General features: G+C 36.9%; 1 protein-coding gene across 1 annotated transcript; it reads left to right on the top strand.

Moving 5' to 3' along the window:
* The first annotated feature begins 8,339 nt into the window (after nucleotides 1-8,339).
* Nucleotides 8,340-19,191, top strand: hoxb9a (homeobox B9a). Its single transcript, XM_036148635.1, has 2 exons — nucleotides 8,340-9,080; nucleotides 16,713-19,191. The coding sequence occupies exons 1-2, from the start codon at nucleotides 8,495-8,497 to the stop codon at nucleotides 16,946-16,948; spliced, it is 822 nt and encodes a 273-aa protein (XP_036004528.1). The 5' UTR covers nucleotides 8,340-8,494; the 3' UTR covers nucleotides 16,949-19,191.
* Nucleotides 19,192-26,571: the final 7,380 nt, after the last annotated feature.

The raw sequence follows: 26,571 nt of genomic DNA, 5'->3' as shown, positions 1-26,571 counted from the left end.
TAAACTACTATATATTTAGCTGTTACTGAATATAAGTTACCAGCCCTAACACTATACATGGAAATATTTATTAACATGATCAAAATAAATGTATAAACTTTATCTAAACTAAGGCAGAAAACAAACTATGTTGTCTGTTGAACTGTTGTACTTGCAGTAATATTTCATTTATCTTGCTCTTTGTGTTTTATAAAGGTACACATATACCTGAGTGAGTCCACCATTCCCTGAGCCGCCAATCGTTTGGAATCCTTGAAACTGAAACAAGCCCAGTTCCCTGCTCTGTCACATGTAGCCTGCAAGTACCTCAGTGTACCCAACACTTGTGTTGACAGTGAATGACTGTTCAGTGCTGTGACCCATGTCATAGATGAAAAGAGAAACCGCATAGCTTGTGAAAAGGCAGAGATGCTAATATTTGTCCAGACCCCCTTTTTCCATCTATGTTGGAGTATGCAGAATTATATCTTTTTTTACAGAGGAAACTACATAGTCTGTCTTTAGTCTTTATCTATCTATCTATCTATCTATCTATCTATCTATCTATCTATCTATCTATCTATCTATCTATCTATCTATCTATCTATCTATCTATCTATCTATCTATCTATCTATCTATCTATCTATCTATCTATCTATCTATCTATCTATCTATCTATCTATCTATCTATCTATCTATCTATCTATCTATCTATCTATCTATCTATCTATCTATCTATCTATCTATCTATCTATCTATCTATCTATAGATATATATAGATATATATATGTATATATATATATATTTACAAAGCCATATTTAATTGTTTTATTTTTTATAATTTTTATAATTTGTTCCTTTTAGATCCATTTTTAATCTGCTTAGTGTTGACACTGCCTCAATAGGGTAACGGGAGAGTAACAGTACAGAAACTGCAGAGAGATGTGTTAAACTATGCCTCTGCTTTCTGGTCTGGACCCTGGTTTGTCAGCATTTTGGAGAACTAATAAATCTGGCCAGATTCCTAGAAAGAAGAACTGCACCTTCTAAAGTGGGATAGATGCCATGAAAGTTTGGTAGGTATCAGTGTAGCTCACATTGTTTTCAGGATTACAAGGATTGCCCTAACCATTGACTGAAAGCACAGATCTTACCTTTCAACACTGTATCGCCTGAATTGTCCCCAATGTGGGACAAAAAAGGTATTTCTATTTAGTATAACCTTTCCCTGCACTTCCTTGGCAAAAAACAACTAAAACAATCTTTTAATATACCCTTTTAGGTGAATCCCTTTCTTCATTGTGCACCCCCTACAGTAAGCCTTTTTTAAAACCCTGTTTGCTAAAATAAGACAAATATTCAAGTGTGATTGTCTTTCCTGCTTATTTAATTTTTTCCCATTAAACACTGCTACAACAGCATGTCTTTGTCTTTTACGGGAGTAGACTCTTATGTCACAACAGCAAAGCTTTCATCTGAACTCATTTGTCTCATCGTAACTTACTCTAGCTGGATAACACAAATAGTAACCAGATGGGAACACTCCAGCGTTCAGATAAGGCAGATGGATTTCATCGCCGTTGAGGAGCAAGAGAGAAAGAGATTTTTCTTTCATTCTTCTTTTTTTATTCATCATCAAATTGTTTAGTAAATATGTGCAGATGTGGCAATTGAATGGAACATTGTAATTAGCAGGTAATATGTAGATTGTTTATGAAAAGACCTGTTCGATGGATGGATGGATGGATGGATGGATGGATGGATGGATGGATGGATGGATGGATGGATGGATGGATGGATGGATGGATGGATGGATGGAAAAACACAATTCAACTTTCATAATTTTCTCAGTTCTGACAGTTTTGAAAAAGCTTCCACTGAATTCAATCAAATCTGTATGATTTTATTGAATTTGTCTTTGTAAAGTGCCTTCAGATGATGTGTTGCAAATTGGTGCCATATAAATAAAACTGAATTGAATTGACTCACTGATATATGGCCAGAGCTCCAAACTCTCACGCAATAACCGTGTGACACATGCATGTCATGACTTCACTTGCCACACATGGCATTTTTCACGATTAAAAATAACAATGGGCCATATGGGCTGCGGATGATCCAATCACAGCACTGTCTATTCTGAGCTCAGTCTAGAGCTGTTTCAGCTTCTTTCACAGCTTATGGCCATGAGTAAATTCCTGCTGCAGTTAACAGAGCAGCAGGAAGAGCAGTCAAAGTTGTAAATTATTTTGGTCTTAACTTTGTTCAGTGATTATTTGTACATTTGGGGTCTGTTTCATTTGATCCATTCATGTGGGTCAATCTAGAAACAATATGTTTTACTAGAATAAAGCAGAAAGCTGGGCTGAACTTAGGAAAGTGGAGTTTTTTTTTGCAGCGGACAAAATTTATGAAAATGAGTGACAATCAGAGCAAATAGTATTTTCGTCAAAAATCTGGAAATGATCACAAAGCCGTTTACTTCTTGAGAAGGTGCCATATTGAACATTAAAGGTATATAGCCATGTAATACGGTCATAAAAAGTCCAAAAAACATTTGAGTTTTTTATTTATTTTATTTAATCTTTATTTAACCAGGCAAAATCCCATTGAGATTAAAAACCTCGCTTTCAAGGGAGTCCTGGCCAAGAGGCAGAAAAGTAACATATTGAACAGAGATACATTAATTTAAATGACAGGTACATAAAAAAATATATCAAGTAAAACATTTACAGATAATTGAGGCGGTTTCAAATTCTTTCACTTTTAACTTAAAAGCATTTAAGGAAAAAAACTCAGTCAACTTCCAGTCTCTTTGTAAAAAATTCCACGCACATGGAGCTATGTAGCTAAAGGCTTTCTTCCCTAGCTCTGTGCAGGCAAAAGGAACAGTGAGCAACAGCTGATCGTTGGATCTCAGGGCATAAGAGGCCGTGCGTTTCTGTGTAAGTAAGGGACAAATGTAAGAGAGCAGTAATCCAAGAAGGGCCTTGAAAAGAAAAGTGTATCAATGACACTACCTCCTCATAGAGAGGGAAGGCCATCCCACCTAAGAGTACAGGTCACAGTGATGTGTCATGGCTCTACAGTTTGTGATTAATCTTAATGAAGCATGGTAAACAGAGTCCAACATTTGAAGACACGAAGAAGTAGCATTTTTATAAAAAAGGTTACAATAATCAGGTCACCATAACCTAAAAACGTGGCAGAGACAGGCACTTTTTTACTCCAAAAGAAAAACATGTCTTATTACGAAAGAAGAAACCCAATTTGAGTTTTAATTTCTTCACAAGTTTATCAATAAAAGATTTGAAGGTGAGGGAGTCATCAATTTCAATTCCAAGGTATTTATATTCATGTACCACTTCAATGACTTTCCCCTCCAGAGTGTACACTACTGGCAGGGTTTGAGGCACCTTCTTGATTTGAAAACAACATTACTTTTGTCTTGTCAGCATTAAGAATTAATTTAAGATTAATAAACGAATACTGTACAGCAACAAAGGCTTTCTGTAGGGAATTAATAGCCTGTTCAAGAGATGACCCAAAGCAATAAATAATTGTATCATCAGCATAAAAAGGCATATTAGCATCAGAGAAATTTTGTTCAACATAAATAAGAGGGGCCCCAATACATACATACATACATATATATATATATATATACACAGGACTGTCTCAGAAAATTTGAATATTGTGATGATAAAGTTCTTTATTTTCTGTAATGCAATTAAAAAACATGAACGGTCATACATTCTGGATTCATTACGAATCAACTGAAATATCGCAAGCCTTTTATTGTTTTAGTATCACTGATTATGGCTTACAGCTTAAGAAACCCAAATATCCTATCTCAAAATATTAGAATATCGTGAAAAAGTATACTAGTAGGCTATTCAACTAATCACTTGAATCGTCTAATTAACTCGAAACACTGCAGGGTTTCCTGAGCCTTGAAAAACACTCAGCTTGGTTCAGTAAACTAAATCACAAGTATGGTAGTGGTCAAGAGACGACATAAGATTCTCACAGTAACTGGTGTACTGACCATGGCATTACTGTCCTTGATTGGCCTGCCAATTCCCCTGACCTGAACTCCATAAAGAATTTGTGGGTTATTGTGAAGAAGAAGCTGAAAGACACCAGACCCAACAATGCCAATGAGCTAAAGGCCGCTATTGAAGCATCCTGGGCATCCATAACACCTCAGCAATGCCACAGGCTGATTGCCTCTATGCCATGCCGCATTGATGCAGTAATCTGTGCAAAAGGATTCCCAACCAAGTACTGAGTGCATTAATGGACATATTCAAATGTTTGATTTTGTTTTGCTGTTATAATTTTTTTTTTACTTGGTCTGAGAAAATATTCTAAAATTTTGAGATAGGATTTTTGAGTTTTCTTCAGCTGGACGCCATAATCAGCGATATTAAAACAATAAAAGGCTTGCGATATTTCAGTTGATTTGTAATGAATCCAGAATGTATGACATTTCATGTTTTTTAATTGCATTACAGAAAATAGAACTTTATCACAATATTCAAATTTTCTGAGACAGTCCTGTATATATATATATATATATATATATATATATATATATATATATATATATATATATATATATATATATATATATATATATATATATAATAAGAAAATCCAGAAATCACAATGTATGATTTTTAAAATAATTTATTTGTGTGTTACTGCTGCAAATAAGTATTTGAAAATCAATGTTAATATTTGGGACAGTAGCCTTTGTTTTTCACCAGGTTTGCACAGACTGCAGCAGGGATTTTGGCCTGGTAGAAATTCTCCAGATCAGCCAGATTTCTGCTCTGTCACTGACAAACAGAGTTTGAGCTCCCTCCAAACATTTTCTATAGGGTATGGGTCTGGAGACTAGCTAGGCCACTCTAGAATGCTTCTTACAGAGCCACTCCTTATCCTGGCTGTGTGCTTAGGGTCATTGTCATGTTGGAAGACCCAGCCTCGACCCATCTTCAATGCTTTAACTGAGGGAAGGAGGTTGTTCCCCAAAATTTTGCAATACATAGCCCCAGTCATCCTCTCCTTAATACAGTGCAGTAGCAACACCCCCAAAGCATGATGCTTTCACCCCATGCTTCACAATAGGGATGGTGGTTGGAAGGTACTTATTATTCCTCATCCTCCAAACATGGCGAGTGGAATTGAGACCAAAAAGTTCTACTACTATTCCTCTGGATCATCTAAATGGTCGTGGGCAAACTTAAGACGTGCCTGGACTTGTGCTGATTTAAGCAGGGGAACCTTCCGTGCCTATGCGGTCTTAATGTAATACCCACAGTAATGGCATACCTGTTCAGTCCCCTATACACACACACAAACACACACACACACAAATTATCCTGTGTCTGACTTTTTGCTCAAAATCTAATCACACTTTATTCAGCAATTACAAATAATCTTAGTTTCAATTTTAAAAAATCTGTCGATTTCAAAATTAACTAAGGGAAGTTACAGAACTCATTCTAAGGGGGAAAAATTATTAATTTCCTCCCCAGAAGTGGGGGCTTCTGGGCTTAAACAGGTTGATACAACCCAATTCTCACAAACTGATGGAATATTTAAAATGGTCTGTGCCTAAAGATGGCTGTGTCATCTTTTAAATCTAAGACAAAATTCCAGTTCTTTTAAATTATTATTTTGTATTATTATTATTTCGTTTGCTGTCAAAGTTTCTGGAAAGTAAAAATTTAAAATTATGTATTATTATTTATTTAGTGATATATTTATTTGTTTTAATACAAATCTGCATGCAATTAAAAAGTGAGAAAGGAAAAATAAACATTGCAAACCAGCGCTAAATAGTATTTACCTTAAATAGTCTCCCAGAAGAATACATGAGTCATAACTTTTTTGTAAAAGGTAATTCATTTTTGCTTTAAAATTTCAACTACAGCGGTTTTATTGTTATTTTGAGAGTAAAGTAAATTAGGCACAACGTTATAGGAGCCAACAAACACAAATATAACAAACGAAATTCTTTACAAAACCAAGCGAATTTCATTGAGAAAAAAGAGGAGAATATTTCAAGATCAGGACATTAACTGTCAAGAATCCGGGGCATAATATAAACTGTTTAACCGTCTTTTTTCAGTGTAAGTTGTTCTTCTGCAAATAACTTGAGTTTTTTATGTACAGATGTAAAACCCTTAATTTTAATGAATCAAGTGCTTCAAAATGATGAACCACTGCAAGCTTGATACTTGTCTTACAGAAAGCTCGTTACTTACTATTAATTTGCGTCAGGTGGTGCAAAGCGATAATACCTTGATGATGAAAACATGGCTTTCTCAGCGTCTCATCTTATCCAGAAGCAAGAAGAAAATAAGCTTCACCGCGTTGGCCTTTTAATGAAATTCACATTATCATAGTCGCAGATGAAGTAATTGTGATAATATGACAGGGGGGGGGGGGGTAGCTTGTCACAAATCTTCTCACCAACACCAATGAAGCACAGTACTTAAGGTGGTTAGCAGATAACGTATTCAAGCTTTTCCCCTCCGCTGTTCCCAATTATCATGCTGTCTGGATGGTTGTAAACCCACAGGGTGGAGGCTTTGTGAAAATTGGAAAATCCCACAGCGTGCGGTCTGAGGGCCATTTTAACTGAAAATATACTTAACATATAGGGAAAGTTGCCTTCAACAAATGTGATGCAAATCATGAAGTATGCCTGAAAATGTACTGTACCAGAAAAAAATCTGTTTATTTATAAATGCAGACTGAATGAGCAAAAAGCTTGAAACATAAAGGAAAACTAGGAAAACTCAAAAGCCTTTTTGGTAAAAACAAAACAACAACAACAATGGCAACGAAAACATTTCTTTTAAAGAAAAAATAGCAAATGTGAGAAATAAAAAAACGTGTATCTTTTCCAGACAACCCAAACGTCGAAAAACAGAAAAAGTAACATGAATTTAATTTCATTCAGTTTAATTTCCGGTCCCTTAGCTAAGTGCAAGGTTTAAAGCACCAGCTACGTACGAACACCTTCTCAACGCAATGTCTAATAATAAAGGCCCAATTTATATCCAATTAGGTGGAAACTTTTCTCAGTCAACATTCATACAAATTAGTCATTTTTAATCTAATCCAATCAGCAAGTCAGATTCAAATCCAATAACATGCAAACCGATAGAGCTGAAGCCACAATTTCATAAGCAAACGGTGAGACTTACTGGGGACGGCAAATGTTGTTGTTGTTTTTCCGCTCGGCCCTTGAAATCCGATATTAAGAGTTTCCCTCAGACATGGATAATTTCACAGAACTCAAAGTCCGCTGATCTTCCGTTCCGCATCATCCAACTGCGCTTCAGCCTGACTTTAGCAGAAGCGCACTCTACCCGAGCGGCTCGAAGGCTCCGTCTGGAACAGCCACAACCCACGTACTACAAGGTATATAAACGGAAACAACCGTAGAGGTTTTTATTGTGGTTTTAAAGGGGCCCCAAAAGAAGCTGAAGTAGTTTGCGATTTGAAGACAAGACGCTCTGCCACGCAGAACCGGATTCAATGCCGATATATAACAACACGACTGTTAATATGTCGGTAAAAATAATGTCAGGCAGCTCTAGACCTACCACAAAACGCTACCACCTGCCAGCAAAGTAAATAATCAAAATGCTCCGATAGTATTTTCTTCATTTATCTGCTCTTATCATATAGCAAGAATTAGGACTAGAGAGTTAGTGCACAACTTTGGAACTGATTTAAAAGCTCTAGTGCAGGAGTCCTAAAATGCGGTAACAATGACTGTTCTCTATATATGTTATTATTTAGATCCATTCTGAAATCCATCCGCGTCATTTTTCTTTTGCTTAAAACAAAATAAAAAGCCATTCTCGTTGCTTTGCATTTGTATGCACAGATAGAAAATGCGCTGAATTTAAGTAATCATAAGACGTCTTTAATTAGTTGCAGTCAGAGAGCATCCAGATAGAGGTGAACTTTTCATTTCATTTTCTCTGTAATTCAGTGAAAGGGTGGAGAACAAAGAGGGATAGGATGGAGCTGTGTGTGTGTGTGTGTGTGTGTGTGTGTGTGTGTGTGTGTGTGTGTGTGTGTGTGTGTGTGTGTGTGTGTGTGTGTGTGTGTGTGTGTGTGTGTGTGTGTGTGCACGCGCGCGCAATACGACGGGCAGGCAATAGCAGTTTGTTTCGCTATACTGAGCAAGTTGGTGGTGGGGGAGGGGAGGGGCCGGGACAGGGAGCGACACAGAAGGAGGGACGGAGAGAGAGAGAGAGAGAGAGAGAGAGAGAGAGAGAGAGAGAGAGAGAGAGAGAGAGAGAGAGAGAGAGAGAGAGAGAGAGAGAGAGAGAGAGAGAGAGAGAGAGAACGAACGAACTCGGGAATTATTCTGAAGAAGAGACAGGGAAAAAAGAGAGGCACAAAAATATCCTAACCTAATGCTTCTGCTTTTGTTCTGCCTGAAGTAAACTTGTCGCGTATTCTAGATAATGTCCAAGAATGTCCATTTCTGGGACTTTGAGCAACTACTACGTGGACTCCATCATAAGTCACGATAGCGATGAACTCTCAGGCGCCACTCGCTTTTCCAGCGTCCAGTATCCCGGACCCACCTCCGCTGTGACCGATGGAGCCGCGCACTCCGAGCACGCTCATTCTGAGTCATATCCATCCTGCAGCTTCCAGCCCAAACCTCCGGTCTTCTCATCACCCTGGGGCCCGTTCAGCCCGCATGGAGCTAGTGGTCTCCCCGCAGTCTACCATCCCTACATCCCAGGCCAGCATGTGCCCGCCGCAGACACACGGTGCATCCGCTCATGGCTGAACTGTGCTCCGCGGGACTCAGAGTCTTTTCCGGGCCAGAGCCAAACTGGGCAGGTCAAACTTGAGCCCCAGATTGCCCATCAAGGCGGGGAGCTTCCCATCAAAATCAGCGGACAACACGAAGCCACCACGTACATCCTGGAGTCAATTTCCACGGCAGGGCGTGAGCTGAACCAGCACCCTACTCCCGCCCCAGGACCAGGATTTAAAGAAAGCAAGGATGTTTGTGAAGGGAATAGTAAAGACAAGGACAGCGATCAAAGTAAGCTATAAAAGCAGGAAATGACACACACACACACACACACACACACACACACACACACACACACACACACACACACACACACACACACACATATATATATATATATATATATATATATATATATATATATATATATATATATATATATATATATATAGCGTATATATATATATATAGCGTATATATATATATATGGTGTCGTTTAACTTTATATTACAATGGTTCAATACTTTATTGAGAATAAATATTTGAATTTCTTCTGAAAGCCTTTGAAATGATTTGCATAACGGTTAATGCTTCCCCTCTCTCAAACCTATTGCATTTGTCACCATTACTCCTACAGAGAAGAATAGAAAAGAATATGATAGAATAAAATAGAATAAAACAATCCTGTAATGTTAGCAGAATATACAGAGAGCTAGTGTTAGTGGGGATTGCTGCAGACATTTGAGGTATATTGCAAAGACTGAAACACAACTAGGCTGCTGGTATTGCAGACTGAGGGAGTTCTCGTCAGATTGTACATTTGCATGTCGGAGCCAATGAGCTCTGCTCTGCTGTTTACTCATTAGAGTTGTGCTAAAACTGCAAGTTTTAATCCTACAACTTTATAACAGTGTGTGTGTGTGTGTGTGTGGGTGTGTGTGTGTGTGTGTGTGTGTGTGTGTGTGTGTGTGTGTGTGTGTGTGTGTGTGTGTGTGTGTGTGTGTGTGTGTGTGTGTGTGTGTGTGTGTGTGTGTGCAAATACGTACAGTTATTATGCATCCATTGTTCTTACGTTTGGGCAACAATTGGTTCTCAAACTATCGGCAGTCTGGCTGCAAACTTTTGTAATGTTCTTTTAAGGCGTTTTCGTCTAATGGGTATTTTTTTTTTTTTTTTTCACGCCACTCAGTAATTTGCTTAACTTGTGCTTTGACGAACCCCGGCCGAACCGGGCGTGGTAGAATATCTGACACTTTATTAAGCCGCTGTAATTGCACTGACTGCAGTCTTCTGGAAAATGCTAATGGGAAACTAAATCGATAGCTCAGTCATTATTGTGTTTAATTTTTATTTCAAATGCTGGTGATAGCTGAAAGAGAATAGGAATAATACTGAGCTTGTGTTGAATTCTACAAAATTTAGTATCGTTCTCTAGCGTCTGGCTTGTGATACTAAGGTTCGGATCTGCGTTTTCACGAACACCCTATTAACACAATCCTCTAGTCCACTATTGGTGGTAATTCAGTAAAAATATTTCAAAGACATCCTGATTTATATTAAGTCGGGTCACTCCCATATTTCGTGTTATTGGAACAAAAGAAGTTCGATGTGAACAACCACTGTTTCCTTTAATCCCGTCTGATTAATTGGCTGGATGTGCAGGGACATCCATCTAATGTGCAAAGGAAAAGGCAGAATTATGCCTCCACAGAGGCTTTGTCAGAGGCAGAAATAAAAACGGTATAGCGCGAAATGTATCAATGCATTGCTCACACACACACACACACACACACACACACACACACACACACACACACACACACACACACACACACGACCATGGCCTCTATTACAGCACGTTAACGCGTGATACATCAAAGCAGTGAGCCGCTAAGGACTGGAAGGAGCCCAGCAGCCTCCAGTCTAAGTTGTTTGACTTTTCCACCGATACTGTGTCTCAGGTTCAACTGCTGATTGGGCAGGTTTATCTGTGCTGAAGGAAGTATCTATCTGGTCTTTTAAACCGTAAGCATTTTTAAATCTTATGTTCTAGAGAAGATTTATAATTCAATAAATGTGGCAGGCAATGAAAGCCTTATTTTTAAGGTACAAACCTCTTTGGTCTAATTCATTTCTTTTGAAATTTATAATTAAAGAGAACATTTCAGTGTAGTTATTGTCCTTAGACTTTATTTTTAAATAAAACAATAAACCTTCACAATATGGCCAGCATAACACAGTCTGTCATCTTTGGGCTAGGTGTTGGTCTTGCTAATATTTAGACATCAAATCAGAGAATGGTAAATAAAATCAAGCAGTATTGTCAACATGCAGTTTTACATCTGCTGAAGGTGAAGGAGATGAACAAAACATTAAAGCCAAGTTCAGGTTTACCGTTGATTTTATTCTTTGTAGCTTTATAATGTTCCCGGGTTTTGTTAAGACATTTCTTGGTATAGATTTGGGCACTAAATCAATATGATTAGTTTCAAAAAACACAACTCGTGAGTTAGATTTAGGAAAAAATCATGATGCACTTTCTAATGATGACAGAAATATATTTTGCCAGTGACAGAAGTCTTCATAGCTTTCATTTCTGATGCCCAAGGTCGTGAGAATATGACACCGTTACAATGAGCCTAAGTTCTGATTCTGGAAAATTACACCCCACAGCAACACTTATATATGAAATTCTATTTCATTTTGGCATAGGATACAGGCCTATACTGTCTTTCAGATTTTGCATTGTTTTTTATTTCAGACTTAACATGTTCATTTATTTGGCTTCATTAATGATGTATTCATAGTCTCCAAATTTTCCTCGATTTTATGAATTGTTAGGTTAATTCTTCTTAAAGTTCTCAAAAAATTTGTATTCATATACTTGTGAGTCTAAGTTAATATTTGGTATTTATATTTCTCCTTGAAATAAATAGAATCCTTAATCAATTCACCCAACCCTAGTCAGATTCGGATGAAACAGAAAATATTGATGTTGCTTTCCATCTGAGCAATGTGAAAACAGTTGAAACGTGTAAGGTTAGACATCTATTGATGTCTTATTAGGTTGAGTGAGTGCACAACTCCACCCAATGAGTAAACCTGGATTTTAATATGTAGGATAATTTGTATGTGAACAGGTAAAAAAAGTAAAAACTTTGAAATTTGTTTCTTGGCTAAATAAACAGAACAATTGAACAACTTTACTAATGAAAAAAAGGATTTTAATGGACATTCAGTGTTTGGAGTGTTGTAGATACATATAGTTTTATACTCATTTCAGAACGATTTTCTCATCAACAGCAATGCTCCAGTACTACCTACATCCAAAACTTTTGGTTTCATCAGATAAAGGCCAGATTCCCAGTGCACAGTGTTTAAATTGAAGGCAAGAGTCTGCATAAGACAGGGGTACCTGAATGGCAAACTTTCAGCCTGGACTCTGAATGCATGTTTTATTCACTTTTCTGTAGGAATAAGAAAGGAAATATTATATGCATGATATATCTTGGCAGCAGCAGTTCAGCTCCCCACCATATGAAAAAACTTAAACCCTACATTTCAAAACATCATGTTATGTAAAGTCTCCATCCAGCTACAGAATTTTCTTTGTGTTATGCGAGCTGGGCAGTCATCCAAAACAAACTTCAAAATCACACTTCAGCCCTTGTGCTGATGCTGGTTAGACTCACAAAGTTATTACCCGTAAAGTGAATTATGTTAAAGCTGGATGAACAACCCCATTAACTGGCATGTTACTGTTGAAAGGGAGAGTTGACTGTAAAGGTTTAGGGATGCATATGGTATGGGTGAGAAAGATAAAATAAAACAAGGAGTGATTTTAGGATAAATGAATGTTAATTTCTGTAACTACTAAAGTGAAATTGCAAAGGTGGGAGAAAATGGGCTGAGTTATTTTTTCTTTTTTGCCATTTTGTTTTCTATTTTCATGTACACATCAACTTGGCCACACATTTACCGTATCAATGGCACACACATGTTAGCTTTTTCACTAAAGTATTCTTCACCACAGAGCACAGGATTAATTTCCACAAACCACACATTACCTTGGAGATGTATGATTTGAATGGTTTGGATACAACTCATGCACCCCCCACATAAGCCTGCTCTCACACTCTCAGACTCGCAGATGCATACCTTTCACTCTCCTCCACACCGTTTGTCATCTTTGGTGACAGCCATGGTCATGGCCTTGCTCCTATAGCAATGGATGACTCTCAAGGTGATAATACACCCAAGGCATGCAAAGAACCCACTTTACAGTTTGTTAAAAGCACCTCACAGCACCCGCCCCCCAAGCCCCACCCCTTCTTCACCAATACACATACACACTCTTGTGTCTTTTGCAGACATTATATTTTGCTCTAAAATGTAATTTATCTTCTGCTTGCTGGCAATGTTGGACACTCTGGCCACGCTGAAGAAAATTGATTCCAGAGGGTATTGATGAAAACTATTGCTCATAGGAAGAAATGAGCCAGCCATCGTTCAAATCCACATTGAACTGATGCTACAGCATCCCTGTCACTGTTGGCCTCTCAGCCCTATTTTAACATTTTGTTAAGTATCCATGCTCAATACACCTGAACTTTTTATGTTTTGGTAAAAATGTCCTGGACCTACTAGTTAATAACAAAAATGTGCAAACAGTAGTTACTTTTTAGTAGGTTAGGGTTTTGAAACTGATTTATTCATATGTATATGAATCAGTTCCACTGTTTATCTAATGTGGGGTATTTAGACATTATACTAAAACCTTTTCGAAATGTAAAACAACTCTTATTCAACTATATTGTATACTAGTTTTCTCTTTCTTGGTTCGCAAATCAATCCATTGAACAAAATACATTTCTAAGATAAGTGTAAGTGTAAAGATATCTATCCATCTATCCAATGTCTGTACCCACTTATCCACGCAGGGTTGCAGGGCAGCTGGTGCCTATGTCCAGTGTTCTAAGTTAAGACAGTAAACCAAAACAGGCTGGTAAGGTCTGAGATCTGAGATCAATCTTTCTTTGTAAGAGTTTTTGGGTCTTTAAACTACATGCTTTTTTTGATTACAAAGTCAAACCTTGAAGACCCATACTCAACATTAATGAAAAACATAGATGTTATAATAATAATAATAATAATAATAATAATAATAATAATAATAATAATAATAATAATAATAATAATAATAATAATAATAATTATTATTATTATTATTATTATTATTATTATTATTATTATTATTATTATTATTATTATTATTATTTGAAGTATTTGAAGAGTGGCGATCCTAAAGTGTTCCACATAGTAAATTAATTTACCTTTGAGCCTTACTGTTCCAGTTACAGGCTGGTACGTCTAAGAACATTAAGAAATCAAAATGGATAAAAAATAATGACAAGTTCAAATCAAGTCAAAACTGAGATCAAACCTGCTAGTGATAGAATGGCAATGAGAATTTCAGCATAAGCTGCTAGCTGTTCCAGTTTCCATGTGACAGGAATTGTCCTGCAATTTTAAATTCTTCCTAAACAAACTTGTACAATGTGTGAGATGGCTAAGCTTCAGCCTTTCAAGATTTTTTCCCCTTAAAGACAATAAAAACAAAAAGAAAACATTGTTGTAAATATGATTGATAAGATCAGATAAAAGTATATTTTGGATGCAGTAAGACAATCACTATACAATCACTATACACAACTACCTACATTCATGAGTAAATATATTTAAATCTCCAGATCATGTCAGGGGGTTACATCATTTGGATACAATTTTGTTTAGAATTCAGCCCAAGCAGATTTTTTATAGGATAACCTTTGTTTTTTTTTAAAGAACAAATAGCTTGAAGCCCTGAAGAAGTAACCTGACGAGCAAGATGAATTTCCTTCCGCTTAGCTCCGCCTAGCTTCACTCACATCCATCTGGGACCTCTTCCATAGAGAGTGATTTCTTCAATCAATTTTATTGTCCAGCCAATCAGGACGCAGGGCTGGAGTTTCATAGATGTGACGTAGTGGAGAAGCAACTGTGAGACTGTTTTGATTCAGACAACAATGGCGGCTCGCATCGAGGAAGCAAGCGTTAACATTGATGCTGCTATTTCTTCCGTGTTGTCCAATCTACCTAATATTGTTTCATTAAAAGAACATCAGAGAACGTCTCTGAAGGCTTTTGTTGGCTGTTCTGTTTTGTTTATTCCTGTGTAGCTCTCATCAGCGTCACGGGTTAGCTTCGGTGTGAGTGGTTGAAATAGCACGTCGATATAGATGACAGACAAGTAGCTTATCCAATCGTATGCAAGGATTTTTGATAAGGCCCAGCCTTCTAAAACGCCATTCCTATGGATCTGTTCCAGATGGATGAGTGGAGCTGGGCGGAGCGAAATTCATTTGGCTAGGGTCAGGTTACTGAAGAAGACCAGTATGTAAAAAGTGTTGTCTAATTGCATCTCTATGAAAGCAATAAAAATACCGGGGTTCAGGGGGGTGGGGTGGGATGGCAGCATGAAAAACAAGCGAGGCCACATGGTAAGGAAAAAGAATGCTGAGAAAAAAAAGTATGTGTTGGGTTTTCTCCTCTTTCAAAAATAGGAATATTCAATTCAAAGGCCTTAATTATGCACCACACAATGTCATTTAGCATTTCACATCCAACTTACCCATGATTTACTCTCACTTTTGTTTTCTAAGTAGCTCGGAGCTTCACAGTGTGTTCACTTAAAACAGGCTTCAGGGAACCTAATTACATAAAAGGCAAATGTTACCTTTATTTTTGCACCTGTGAAATAGTGCAAAACCTATGAGCAAACAGATTGGTCTCGTAGTTAGTAGTTAACTGCTGTTTTCAGAGGTCACTGTTAGGTTCTACCAAGTCAAACGCGTGTGACATCTACCATTTAATAAGAAAGCAATACATTAATATCTTACATTCAGATATCTTCAAAGAGCGACTTATTTCTGCTTCCTAAAGGAACAGTTGGAAGTAATGCAGTGACATCTGGAACATGATCAACATGGTCCTAGAAAAGAAAGAGTGATAATAAAAGCATTACAAAGCTGTAAATCATCTTCCCTGTGTATGTGTGTGTGTGTGTGTGTGTGTGTTTGCAATTATCAAGGGAAATAACCTGCTTCTTTTCTAAGTAATATTTTTAGTTCTACACTTTGTTTTATGTGTTGAATGTTTTGCATCTAGGGGCTGAACAGTGGAGCAGTGGGTAGCACTGTTGCCATGCGGCAAGAAGGTCCTGGGTTCAAGTCCTACCTTTTCCCTGGGTCTTTCAGCATGGAGTTTGCATGTTCTCCCTGTGCATGCGTGGGTTCTCTCTGGGTCCTCCCACAGTCGCAAAAAAAAAACATGACTGTTAGGTTAATTAGTCTCTCTAGATTCTCCTTAGGTGTGAGTGTATGCAAAAATGGTTGTTTGTCCTGTTTGTCTCTGTGTTACCCTGCGATAGACTGACCAGGGTGTACCCCGCCTCTCGCCCATTGACAGCTGGAGATAGGCACCAGCACCCCTAGCGACCCCACAAGGGATAGACGTGTTAGAAAATGGATGTTTTGCATCTACTCTGCAAAGTTTTATTTTGTTGGTTATCAGATTTTTGTCTTTGAACGTTCAAACAAACACCTAGCTTCCATCAGGAGCATAAAAACTGTGGTTATGACAATAAATTTGTGCTAAGATGGCCTCCCAGCTTCTTTCCTAGAGATCATCTTTTGGTGGCAATATGGAATATCAGATGGTCAGTTAAGTAAAATGAAAATCATTCTTTAAGTCAGACTGTAATCCTTATCCAACACGTCATCTGTGTTTATATTTTGCTGTCACTAGATATAGCAGCCTCTAACACACACAATGAAATCAACACCCACCCCCCTCTTTTTTTCCTTTCTCTTTGTGTTCCTATAGATGACCCCTCCGCCAACTGGCTTCATGCACGCTCCTCCAGGAAGAAGAGGTGCCCGTACACTAAATATCAGACCCTAGAGCTTGAAAAGGAATTTTTGTTCAACATGTATCTCACGAGGGACCGAAGGCATGAGGTGGCACGCGCACTGAACCTGACAGAGAGGCAGGTTAAGATTTGGTTCCAGAACCGGAGAATGAAAATGAAGAAACAAAGCAAGGACCAGTCGAAGGAATAGTGGGATTTTCTCTCTCTCTCTCTCTCTCTCTCTCTCTCTCTCTCTCTCTCTCTCTCTCTCTCTCTCTCTCTCTCACACACACACACACACACACACAAATATTCATAGCCTACCATATATTTAATGCATCATAAAGCATCATGCTTGTATGACCAGAACACAAAGGTCTTCTTAAACACACATGCACATCAGCTTTCATTACCATCAGTCAGTCTGCTCAAATAATCCAACAGGACACATTGATACAGCATTCAAAATATGCTAGATAAACGAAAAGATTTATACAGAGCTTTTTATGATATTTGCGAACTGATGGCAAATTTATATCATATATACTGTAGATAAACACATGGAAAGACCTAATGCATTAAGGGATGAGTTAGGTTCAGTAGATTGGACTTGGACAACTCAGCAAGTAGACCGAAGCTCAAAGAACTACCAACCTCTAATGGAGACTCAATGCTCACTTCCTGAAACATATGTCCTCAGAAACTGAGCTGATCTCTAAAAAGTGGTGGAAATGCTATAGTAGTGGAGGTCAAGTTTGAAAATAATTATATTTTTTTAAGAAGGCTGGAACTTTAAAGTTTATGTTTAACAAATGAGGATGGTCTTACACACAGGATTCAGTTCCTTATTGACATTTTCTGCTTTAAATTAACTGGACTTTACACAGAAAGTCCAGTACATCATTAGTCAGTTAGTAAATAAGAAGAATACTTTAAGTTAGAAGTTAGTATGAATGAGAAAAAAGGCTAGCCACACATTTTAATGGTTACATAAAAGACAGGGGTGGATTGTTAACTGAAATACAGACATTTGTTTCTATTTCAAGCACTTATTTTCCTTAGTTTTGACCCATGCAACCTACAGAAGCACATTGAGGAGGTGTACGGTCGAAGTAAAAAGAAAATACACTGTCAGATCTTAATTATTCACTTCTATACTGGTAATGAATAAATAATCTGGCCTTTAAAATTCCAAAATCATTTTGAATCTAACCTTAACTGCACAAACTGAATATTCCAGATAAGACTATTTCATATTTTTAAAGCAACGATTAAATCCATTAAGGTATGTTTGGGGAAGTAATATAAAAAGCAGACCTAGATTTGTAAAATCAGATTGATGCTCCTGTGCAGGTGCACCCCACTTCTCACCTAATGATTGCTGGAGATCAGCACCAACTCTGCAAAGGGAATATAACAACATATTATAATAGTTCAGGTTTTACTTACTTTGCTTTGGGTTGCATTTTAAAAGAAATTATTTCTATTTTTCTACATACAAAATATCTACTGTCAACTATGCAAGTTTATTTTATTATTATTACAGAAAAAATGCCACAGGAAGGGCTCCCAATTCGTTTATATGATGGTTCTGCTTATAACTTGTCATCATTCACTGATGTTTAACTACTAAACATGCTACCATAACTAGCCTGATACTTGGGATTGGTTTTCTGTTTGTGTATTTTTCTTTTACTGTTGTTTTGACAGTTAATAGCTCTCACAATTATTCTTTAAGGATTTCTTCTAAACATTTTGAATTATTTTTCTGTTTTATCTTATATTTTGGGGTTAACATACATGGTAGCTATGCTGACCAGCCTTTCTGTCTCTGTGGTGTTGTGTGAAGTATGAGATGAATGGCATCATGTGGTCTAGATTCATAAGAATTTTGTGTGAGTGAGTGGAATTTTGAAATCATTTAAGTGAGAAAGCATGAGAGGGTGAGAGCAGATGAGTGTGCAGGAATGGAGAGTGAGAGAGAATAGGTGAGATTGGTTACGTGTGGGTGAGTGCGAGAGAGCGTAACCTGGTCAACTAGCACAGTGTTCTCCAGAGAAGAGCTACATTTTTTGAATAAGCAGCATCAACATTTATAAGACCAAATGTTTACATGGTTTGTGAATGCTTCAAGTCTTGTGTTATTTTGAACAAATTATTTTTTTGCCATGATATATTGTGTGTCAAATATATCTAAAGGTGTTGCTTGCTGAATATATTATTTGAAAAATGACTAAACTTTCTTAACATCATACGTTTTTAATTTATTTTACTCAAAGCGATTATCTTTGTCTTTCTTGCTGGAATAAGTTGAATATGTTGAATGATTTTGTCTTTTTGTAACATGGTGTCTGACTGTACAGTAGATGATTTTTCCTTTGTCTGCTATGCTTTTTATGGGCTGTTTTCCATGTTGTTGTGCTGTCTGAATTATATAGTTTGATGTCAGTCCAATGAGTTTTGTGTGACTTTTATTTCTTAGATTTGGTGGTCAGTAATGAGTTACACTCTTTTTGTGTATGATGAGAAGAAAAGATTTGACAAAGATTAAGTTATATGAAACTAAACATTTTCCACATTTTTGCATCTTTTACTGCTTCTTTGTCACCTTTAAAGACTTTTGGGGTGCTTACTGTCTCAGTATTTGCTCTTTTGATTAAAGAAGTCTGCGGAGGTTTGCTGTGGATGAATCTGGCCAGAGCTCTTGCAATCATTTAATTTGCCATATGATACAACAAATCTAAACCATGTGGTCACAGTAAGAATTTATCTTAATGAGCAGGCAACCTCCTATTTTAGTTTCATTTACAATGTGTATGTTTTCCTCTCCTCTGTGTTGGGCTGTGCTGCAACGGCACTGCTCTTGCTAGATTTATATTAAATTTAAGATCTTATGTTAGTCATTTTTTTGTTTGTTTCTACTTCCTGTTTCTTCCATAAAAGAAAATGGAGTGACAAAAGAAAAAAAGAAAATTCAAACATTTATTTACGAGTGTGGAACTTGGATGAGACAGCAATGGGAACATTTCTGTCACCCTCTATTATTTATTCATCCAAGATTTTTTGCTTGAATAAAACTCAAAGGACTTTTGTGGAACAGAATGAGACATTGAAAAAGAGTTGGATGAGCAAAGCATGTGGTCCAAATATGTCTCTTTAGTTGTGTCTCTGCCTCTGTACACTGGAGCTCAAAGGAAAAGGGCGTCAGCCTGGCTGCAACACCAAAAGAAAATCATAATTCTCTACACACACACACACACACACACACACACACACACACACACACACACACACACACACACCATGAATTAATTCACTGAGAGCATCATCATGCATCCATTAGTAGCTCGCAATGCCATTGCGGTTCCTGTTTGTCTTTACACAGATCGGGGCTCATACACACAGGGTATGATTAGCCTTTCAAGGCTATTACTTCTCTTTCTATTTTCTATTTTCCCTTTTGTTACAAGTGTAGTTAAAAATTATTTTGCTTTTAATAGAAAATGAAAAGCAATATATAGAACAAATGTTTGGAATCACAAAAACTTATGTTACTGATCCCTATAGTGATACAAGCAAATTTCATGTGTGAGTGGAGCTTCAACATTTTTAAGTGAGAGAGTATGAGCGGGTGTGCACAAGTGAGTGGGCAGGAGTGGGGACATGAAAGCATGTACTTCTAATAGTGCAATCAGTTATTCTTTTAGCTACAGTTGTGCTGTTCCTGTTAATTTAATCTGAATGTTCCCAGTGCAGACACTAACTGTGGGTACAGGCAGGGCATAAACAGAAAAAATGGTCATGGGCCCAAATTACTTTAGTGGCACTCTCTGCATTCTTGGTATACCTTTTTTGTTAATGGTTTGCCAAACATTTTATTTGTTTGACGCATGTCAAAGACACTAATTTTATGTATTGATTCATAATTGTTTAGAAGTTAATGTATGTGAACACAACCAACCATGTATTTTCAATATGCACACCATACAGGATTCTTGTTTTCCAACCTCAGTGCTTATTCGGTAAGAGACAGGGTACACAGTGGATGGGTTGCCAATCCATTGTAGTGCAACACTCAGACAAACAATACACTCACACATTCACCCTTGGGAGTAATTCAGAGTGACCAAATGACATCAACGTTTTGAGAGGAAATCCAATTTTACCTAGAGAGCCGCCATCTCGATGCAGAAAGGCCCAGGTTTGAGATTTGAAAAACAGCATTATTGTGAAGCTCCCAACCACTGGATTTTCAACAAACCACCATGTGGTGGTAGTACATGCCACTTTTGTTGAATGTATCTGGTGGCAGCATAAAACGTTTATTTAGCATTATTGTGTATATACAGCTAACCTGAATTAGGTGTACCAAATATGATTACTCCATTTACTAAGGATAAGCAGTGGTACCATCCAAAATTTAGGTTCGACTTTGAAAACATTTCCTTTGTATTGAGTTATGTTCAGTCATGTAACACATATGCTTTGTTAGCAAGTCTACACAGCTCTTGTTAGATCATAAATACATTAAGTTAAATCTTCCTTCCTACAGCATTTCAGTTTCAGAACTTCACCAGGGTAACCTGGCCCTACCTTTAGAGTTGTTGATGATTTGCAACATCACTACTATCACACAAATCCAAACATATGCTATTTTTGGATTTGGTATACATTTGGATGGCCAGTGTTATAAGCCTATTATCTGCACTGTTGTTAAATGTTTAAAAAAAAACCAAAATGGTCATTATTAGCAAATATCCTGGTTTGACCAATTTTAGCTTGGATGTTGCTAGTTCCAGGAATGTAGTCCATGAAATATGATATAGTACTCTAAAGTAGTCAGCAGTGTTGAAGGTTCATGACATTCAGAAGGCCCTGCTCCCCAGCTGTAAAGCTCCCTTTAGCCCTCTATCTACAGCCTGCTCTCCCATGGAGAAACAAAAGCTGCATGCCTTCTCCCCCAGCTCTCCCTCTCACTGTGAGGGGGTGTTTATTGGTTTATGATGGTCTTTTGGTTTTGCCGCCAAACAGGCACCCTCTCTCTTTAGGCTTCAGTGTACAACTAAAGAGACCCATATTTTAAACACATGTTGGCTCATCCAATTCTCTCTCTTACTTCCTTTTCATTGTAGGTCAAAGTAAGTTCACATAGTTTGTTTGTGTGTGTATGCTTGATTCTGTGTACAAAATCAGATTTTTAAACCAAATTTAATGTCAGAAAGGAAACTTAATGAAAAGCCTTTTAAAGCAACCTGGACCTATGTGAAAAGTAACTGCCCCAATTGTTAAATTATGAATTATCTGTAATTACGATTTTTTTCACAATGATAAAAATAATTTAAAGTGGGCTAAAGGATCTCCTAACGCAGGATGCCATTGCTCAGTACAAACAAATCTGAGAACAGATGAGAAACAAAATCATTGACTTCTATCAGTGTCAAAGCCATTTTGAGACATGGCTGTTCACACTTTAAACTGCTCCAATTTGGCCGAGTTAGTTGGGCAGGCTTCTTTCTCTCAATAGATAATAATCTATATAGATAATAATCATGAAACATGTATATATATATATATATATATATAGATATAGATATATATATATATATATATATATATATATATAGATAGATATAGATAGATAGATAGATAGATAGATAGATAGATAGATAGATAGATAGATAGATAGATAGATAGATAGATAGATAGATAGATAGATAGATAGATAGATAGATAGATAGATAGATAGATAGATAGATAGATAGAGAGTGTGAGGAAGACTTTTTAGTCTGTTCTAGATTCTAAATCAGAACTGAAGAAGGGATAGTATGAAACATTTTTTTACTTAGTTACCTGAACAATTTTTCTGCTTTACTCTGTGACCAAATTTGTCTATTGTCTGCCCCGTTTTGCAAATGAAGGTGGCAGGTCATATGAACTCTTGTTTAAAGGTCATGTTCTAATCAACATAAACTCTAAATTCCCCCATGGTTAAGGTAATGCTACCCAGAATGAGTTAAAAAAAAAATCAAAGTTATTCAGGTCTTAAATATTTTGTAAATTAAGAAATTCTAAATTAAATGTTACCCAGCTTACACAGCATGTGTTTTACAGCTTGACTGTTGTCAGGTTTCATAGGTAAGGGGAGCTTGGTGTTATAAGTTATCTGAAAAACAACATTAAATATGCAGTGTTGCCTGACTGAACGCAGCCCTAGCCTGGAACTTTTATGTATCTGTCTTATATGTTCTCTCATCCTCTTTGTAGTAGTGGCTCATGCTCAACACTGATGAGTCTGGTTCTGCTGGAGGTCTTCTGGCTAAAGAAGGTTTTCTTCTCCACTGTTCCTGGCTGCCCTCAGGATCAACATGCAATGGAAGTAGAGATTCAGCAAAATCCATTGGAAAGCATAGCCAACATTTTTTAACAAATGTTCTTATTATAATTATTAAACTAAATGGGTAAATGTCATGTATTATGTGTTGAATTTGAATAAATTTAATTCTCAACCAAACTGCTTTGTCTTCATATTTAGCAATACTGATATGATTATTGTATCTGTAATATCTTCTGAGAAAAATTAGAATGCCAATAAGGCAATAAGAAATTCTTTATCAGTATGAGGTTTTATTTACTTGAATCTAAAAGTAGTAGATGATAATAAAGTACTGTGAAATTATTAAGTAATTTGTATGTCTGATGTTTCTATAAAATAAAATAAAAACAGAGTAATGGTAAAATATGGGGAAGTTCTGAGATGGTACGTCTTTAGTTATTTTTTAAGTATGGGAAATGAGCTCTAAAACTAATCAATGTAATGTGTAACTTTAAAAAGGTAATAAACAAATCAAAATGTACCAGTAATAAAATAATTGCTTGAAGTAGTGTTAATCAAAAACCAATTTTAAGAGTGATTGATTTACAGATACTGGTGATGAAGAGTTATTTATTTAATAACAATTGAACAACCTCCCAGTAAGTGCAATATAAAAACCAAAACCATCAGTCCTGGCAGAAAGTTAATTAGCAAGAAGTGTGCAATATCTTTTAGTAAAGTAGTAAAGAGTGTGGTGAGACAGAAAATATGGTGGAGAGTTACATGCAGAAGAAGCTTTTTCCAAACAAACATTCTTGTTGCATTCATGAACTCTCTTGAGACAGAGAAAACCTACAGTTGTGACCTAGCCTATACTTTTCAAATCAGTGATAGAGTTTTTTTACATACAAAAATTTAATATTTTGTACCCTGAAATCCCATGAATTGAACTAAATAAAAAAAGGTCCACACGATGTAAAAGAAGATCCAGCTTGTGTCCTTGTTCTTTTTTCCCTTGCTTCAATGATCTGAACTCGATAATCCGATATTATAGTTGCAACTAATGTGATAATGTTAAATTGTTGCTACAATCTGTCGTCATTTGTCACCAAACATCCCGTTCTTTGCAACACAGCATATTGCCATTAAAAATATTGCCACAGTAAAAACACTCTCCTGTGGTTTAGGCACGCGCTTAAAGTAAATGTGGATTTCTGCATTTAAGTAATGACCTTATAAAGAAAATTGCCCATAGCTGTGTGACAGCTACAGATACAAAGGGTATATTAATTTAACTAACCCATATATATTTAATTTGAAAATAATTCTCTCCTGTAACGCCTAAATCCAAAGCCTCTCCAAAGAGCTCTTTGTATATAAAGTGCACCAAGTTAAAATTAAGAGTATTCATATTATTTCACATATCTATTTAGTCTCCCCAGTTAATACAGCTTTGCCATGGAAGCCAAACACTGTATTGGCAACCGGGCATAATAATAATAATAATAATAATAATAATAATAATAATAATAATAATAATAAGTATTATTATTATTATTATTATTATTATTATTATTATTATTATTATTATTATTATTATTATTATTATTATTATTATTATTATTATTATTATTATTATTATAAGAAGAACAAAGGTAAATAATTGAATTTGCAATTTTTCCCACCAAATAAACAAAGTTATGATTTCACGATTTCTTGTATTGTGACTAAAAGTGCAATGAGAGGATGTAACTTGCCTCACAATAAAAAGAATGATGGAATTATATATATACACTATGATAAATTGTATTTCTACTAAATTTTAAAAATATATTTTTGTTTTTTTATCAGGAAACATTTCTTAAAGAACTGTAGTTGCTGAAAGAATAAAATAAATACCTTATGGTGTCAAAAAAAGTACAAATAGCTATCATTTGAGATTTGTTGCCGGCTTCATAATTAAACCCCATTCATAATAAAATATTCCTACACATACATATTGTGCAACTGTAAAAACGGTCGCGTTTAATCCAGCGCTTGGATTAATTTAATGTGGATGTACCATTTATTTCATTTCCTATATCTGATTTGATCAAATAATGAGAAGAAGCATTCTAACAGGATATACCCCCATTGGGTCTAGGTTTGGCAGTTTTCCCTTCTCCTTTTCTGCCTTCCCATGTCAACTGTTGTGTACGTCCTAGCCCTGTTCCACCCAGGGACGCAGGATGCTGTACGCATCATGCGTCTCACAACCCACGGATAAAAACACGCGGAGGCTGAGCCGTGTAGGGGGAAGCGGGATCCCGGTGCGAATGCTTTGGAGAAAACGCACTGCCGAGAGTCTTAGAAAGAGCAAAGAGGAAGAAGCAAACGAAGGCAGGGGGAGAGGGAGAGAGGATTCGGCTCGCAGAGAGGCGCAATAAAATAATATGACGGCAATAAAAGTTTATAGCGTATAAATTTCTGAAGGTTAAGAACTAAACGGCTGTAAAACAAACACGCCATGAGGAATAAAAGGGGGAGATGAGAAAACCATCGGAGATAGAAGAAACAGAAAAGTTTGCGAAGCCCACTGTTCTCTCAGAGCCGAACAGGACTTAATCAATGAGAAAGCTGAGGAGAATAACCAAAACACTGGAGGACTGTAATGCCTTGGACATTCAGGGAAATGAGCCACACACTAGTCGACGACGAAAGAAGAATGAAATGAGTTCTGTTGCAGCAGCTGGAGAGCGGGAGAAGCATCCTTCCTTTACTTCCTCCTCCATTTTTTCAGTTTTGGTAGATTTAGTAGTCCACCAGGGAGTATGTGTGTGTGTGTGTGTGTGTGTGTGTGTGTGCGTGCGTGCGTGCGTGCGTGCGCGCGCGTGCGTGCGCGCGTGTCTTCTCCTCCCTTTGTCCCCACATCTTGCATGCTAACAGCAGGCGCCATTAACTTCCACAGCCAAACACACAGGTTCTGTACTTAAAGGAAGAGATGCTCGCTCTCTCTCTCTCTCTCTCTCTCTCTCTCTCTCTCTCTCTCTCTCTCTCTCTCTCTCTCTCTCTCTCTCTCTCTCTCTCTCTCTCTCTCTCTCTCTCTCTCTCTCTCTCTCTCTCTCTCTCGAAGTTGCTAGAAGTGACATTACATTTGTGTACATTTGTGTTAGGCAAATGGAAGCAAGGCCTTACCTTCCAGCCAAGTTATTTTACGCACTGCCTTTAAAAGGATTTATAGTTTGCGATTGTTAGCTGACATGTATTCTGTTTTTACTATTTAGACACCGTCCTGTGTTGGTAAACGAGTACAATTGTAACTTCACAGAGATGTCTAAAGACTAAACTGTTGCCATTATCTTTTTTTTATCTTTTGTCTTTTTTTCGGCAGTCAGCACCCAGTGTGAGGTGATTTGGTATTGAACAATTCAACTGAATAACATCTTGTATGTGTTAAGGTTTCCATCTGTCACGTGATGGCGTATTTTTGTTTCACACACAGCATCCCTAACATGCTCCCACACTGAGATTTCGGTCATTTT

Source organism: Fundulus heteroclitus, chromosome 16 (genome assembly GCF_011125445.2).
Source record: "Fundulus heteroclitus isolate FHET01 chromosome 16, MU-UCD_Fhet_4.1, whole genome shotgun sequence".
Lineage (NCBI taxonomy): Eukaryota > Metazoa > Chordata > Actinopteri > Cyprinodontiformes > Fundulidae > Fundulus > Fundulus heteroclitus.
Note: the sequence above shows the minus strand (reverse complement) of the source record. Positions and strands in the feature narration are given on the sequence as shown.

Coding starts and splice junctions, on each gene's coding strand:
- hoxb9a (XM_036148635.1), top strand. CDS start 8,495: ATGTCCATTTCTGGGACTTTGAGCAACTACTACGTGGACTCCATCATA. Junction 9,081..16,712: donor AGACAAGGACAGCGATCAAA/GTAAGCTATAAA, acceptor GTGTTCCTATAG/ATGACCCCTCCGCCAACTGG.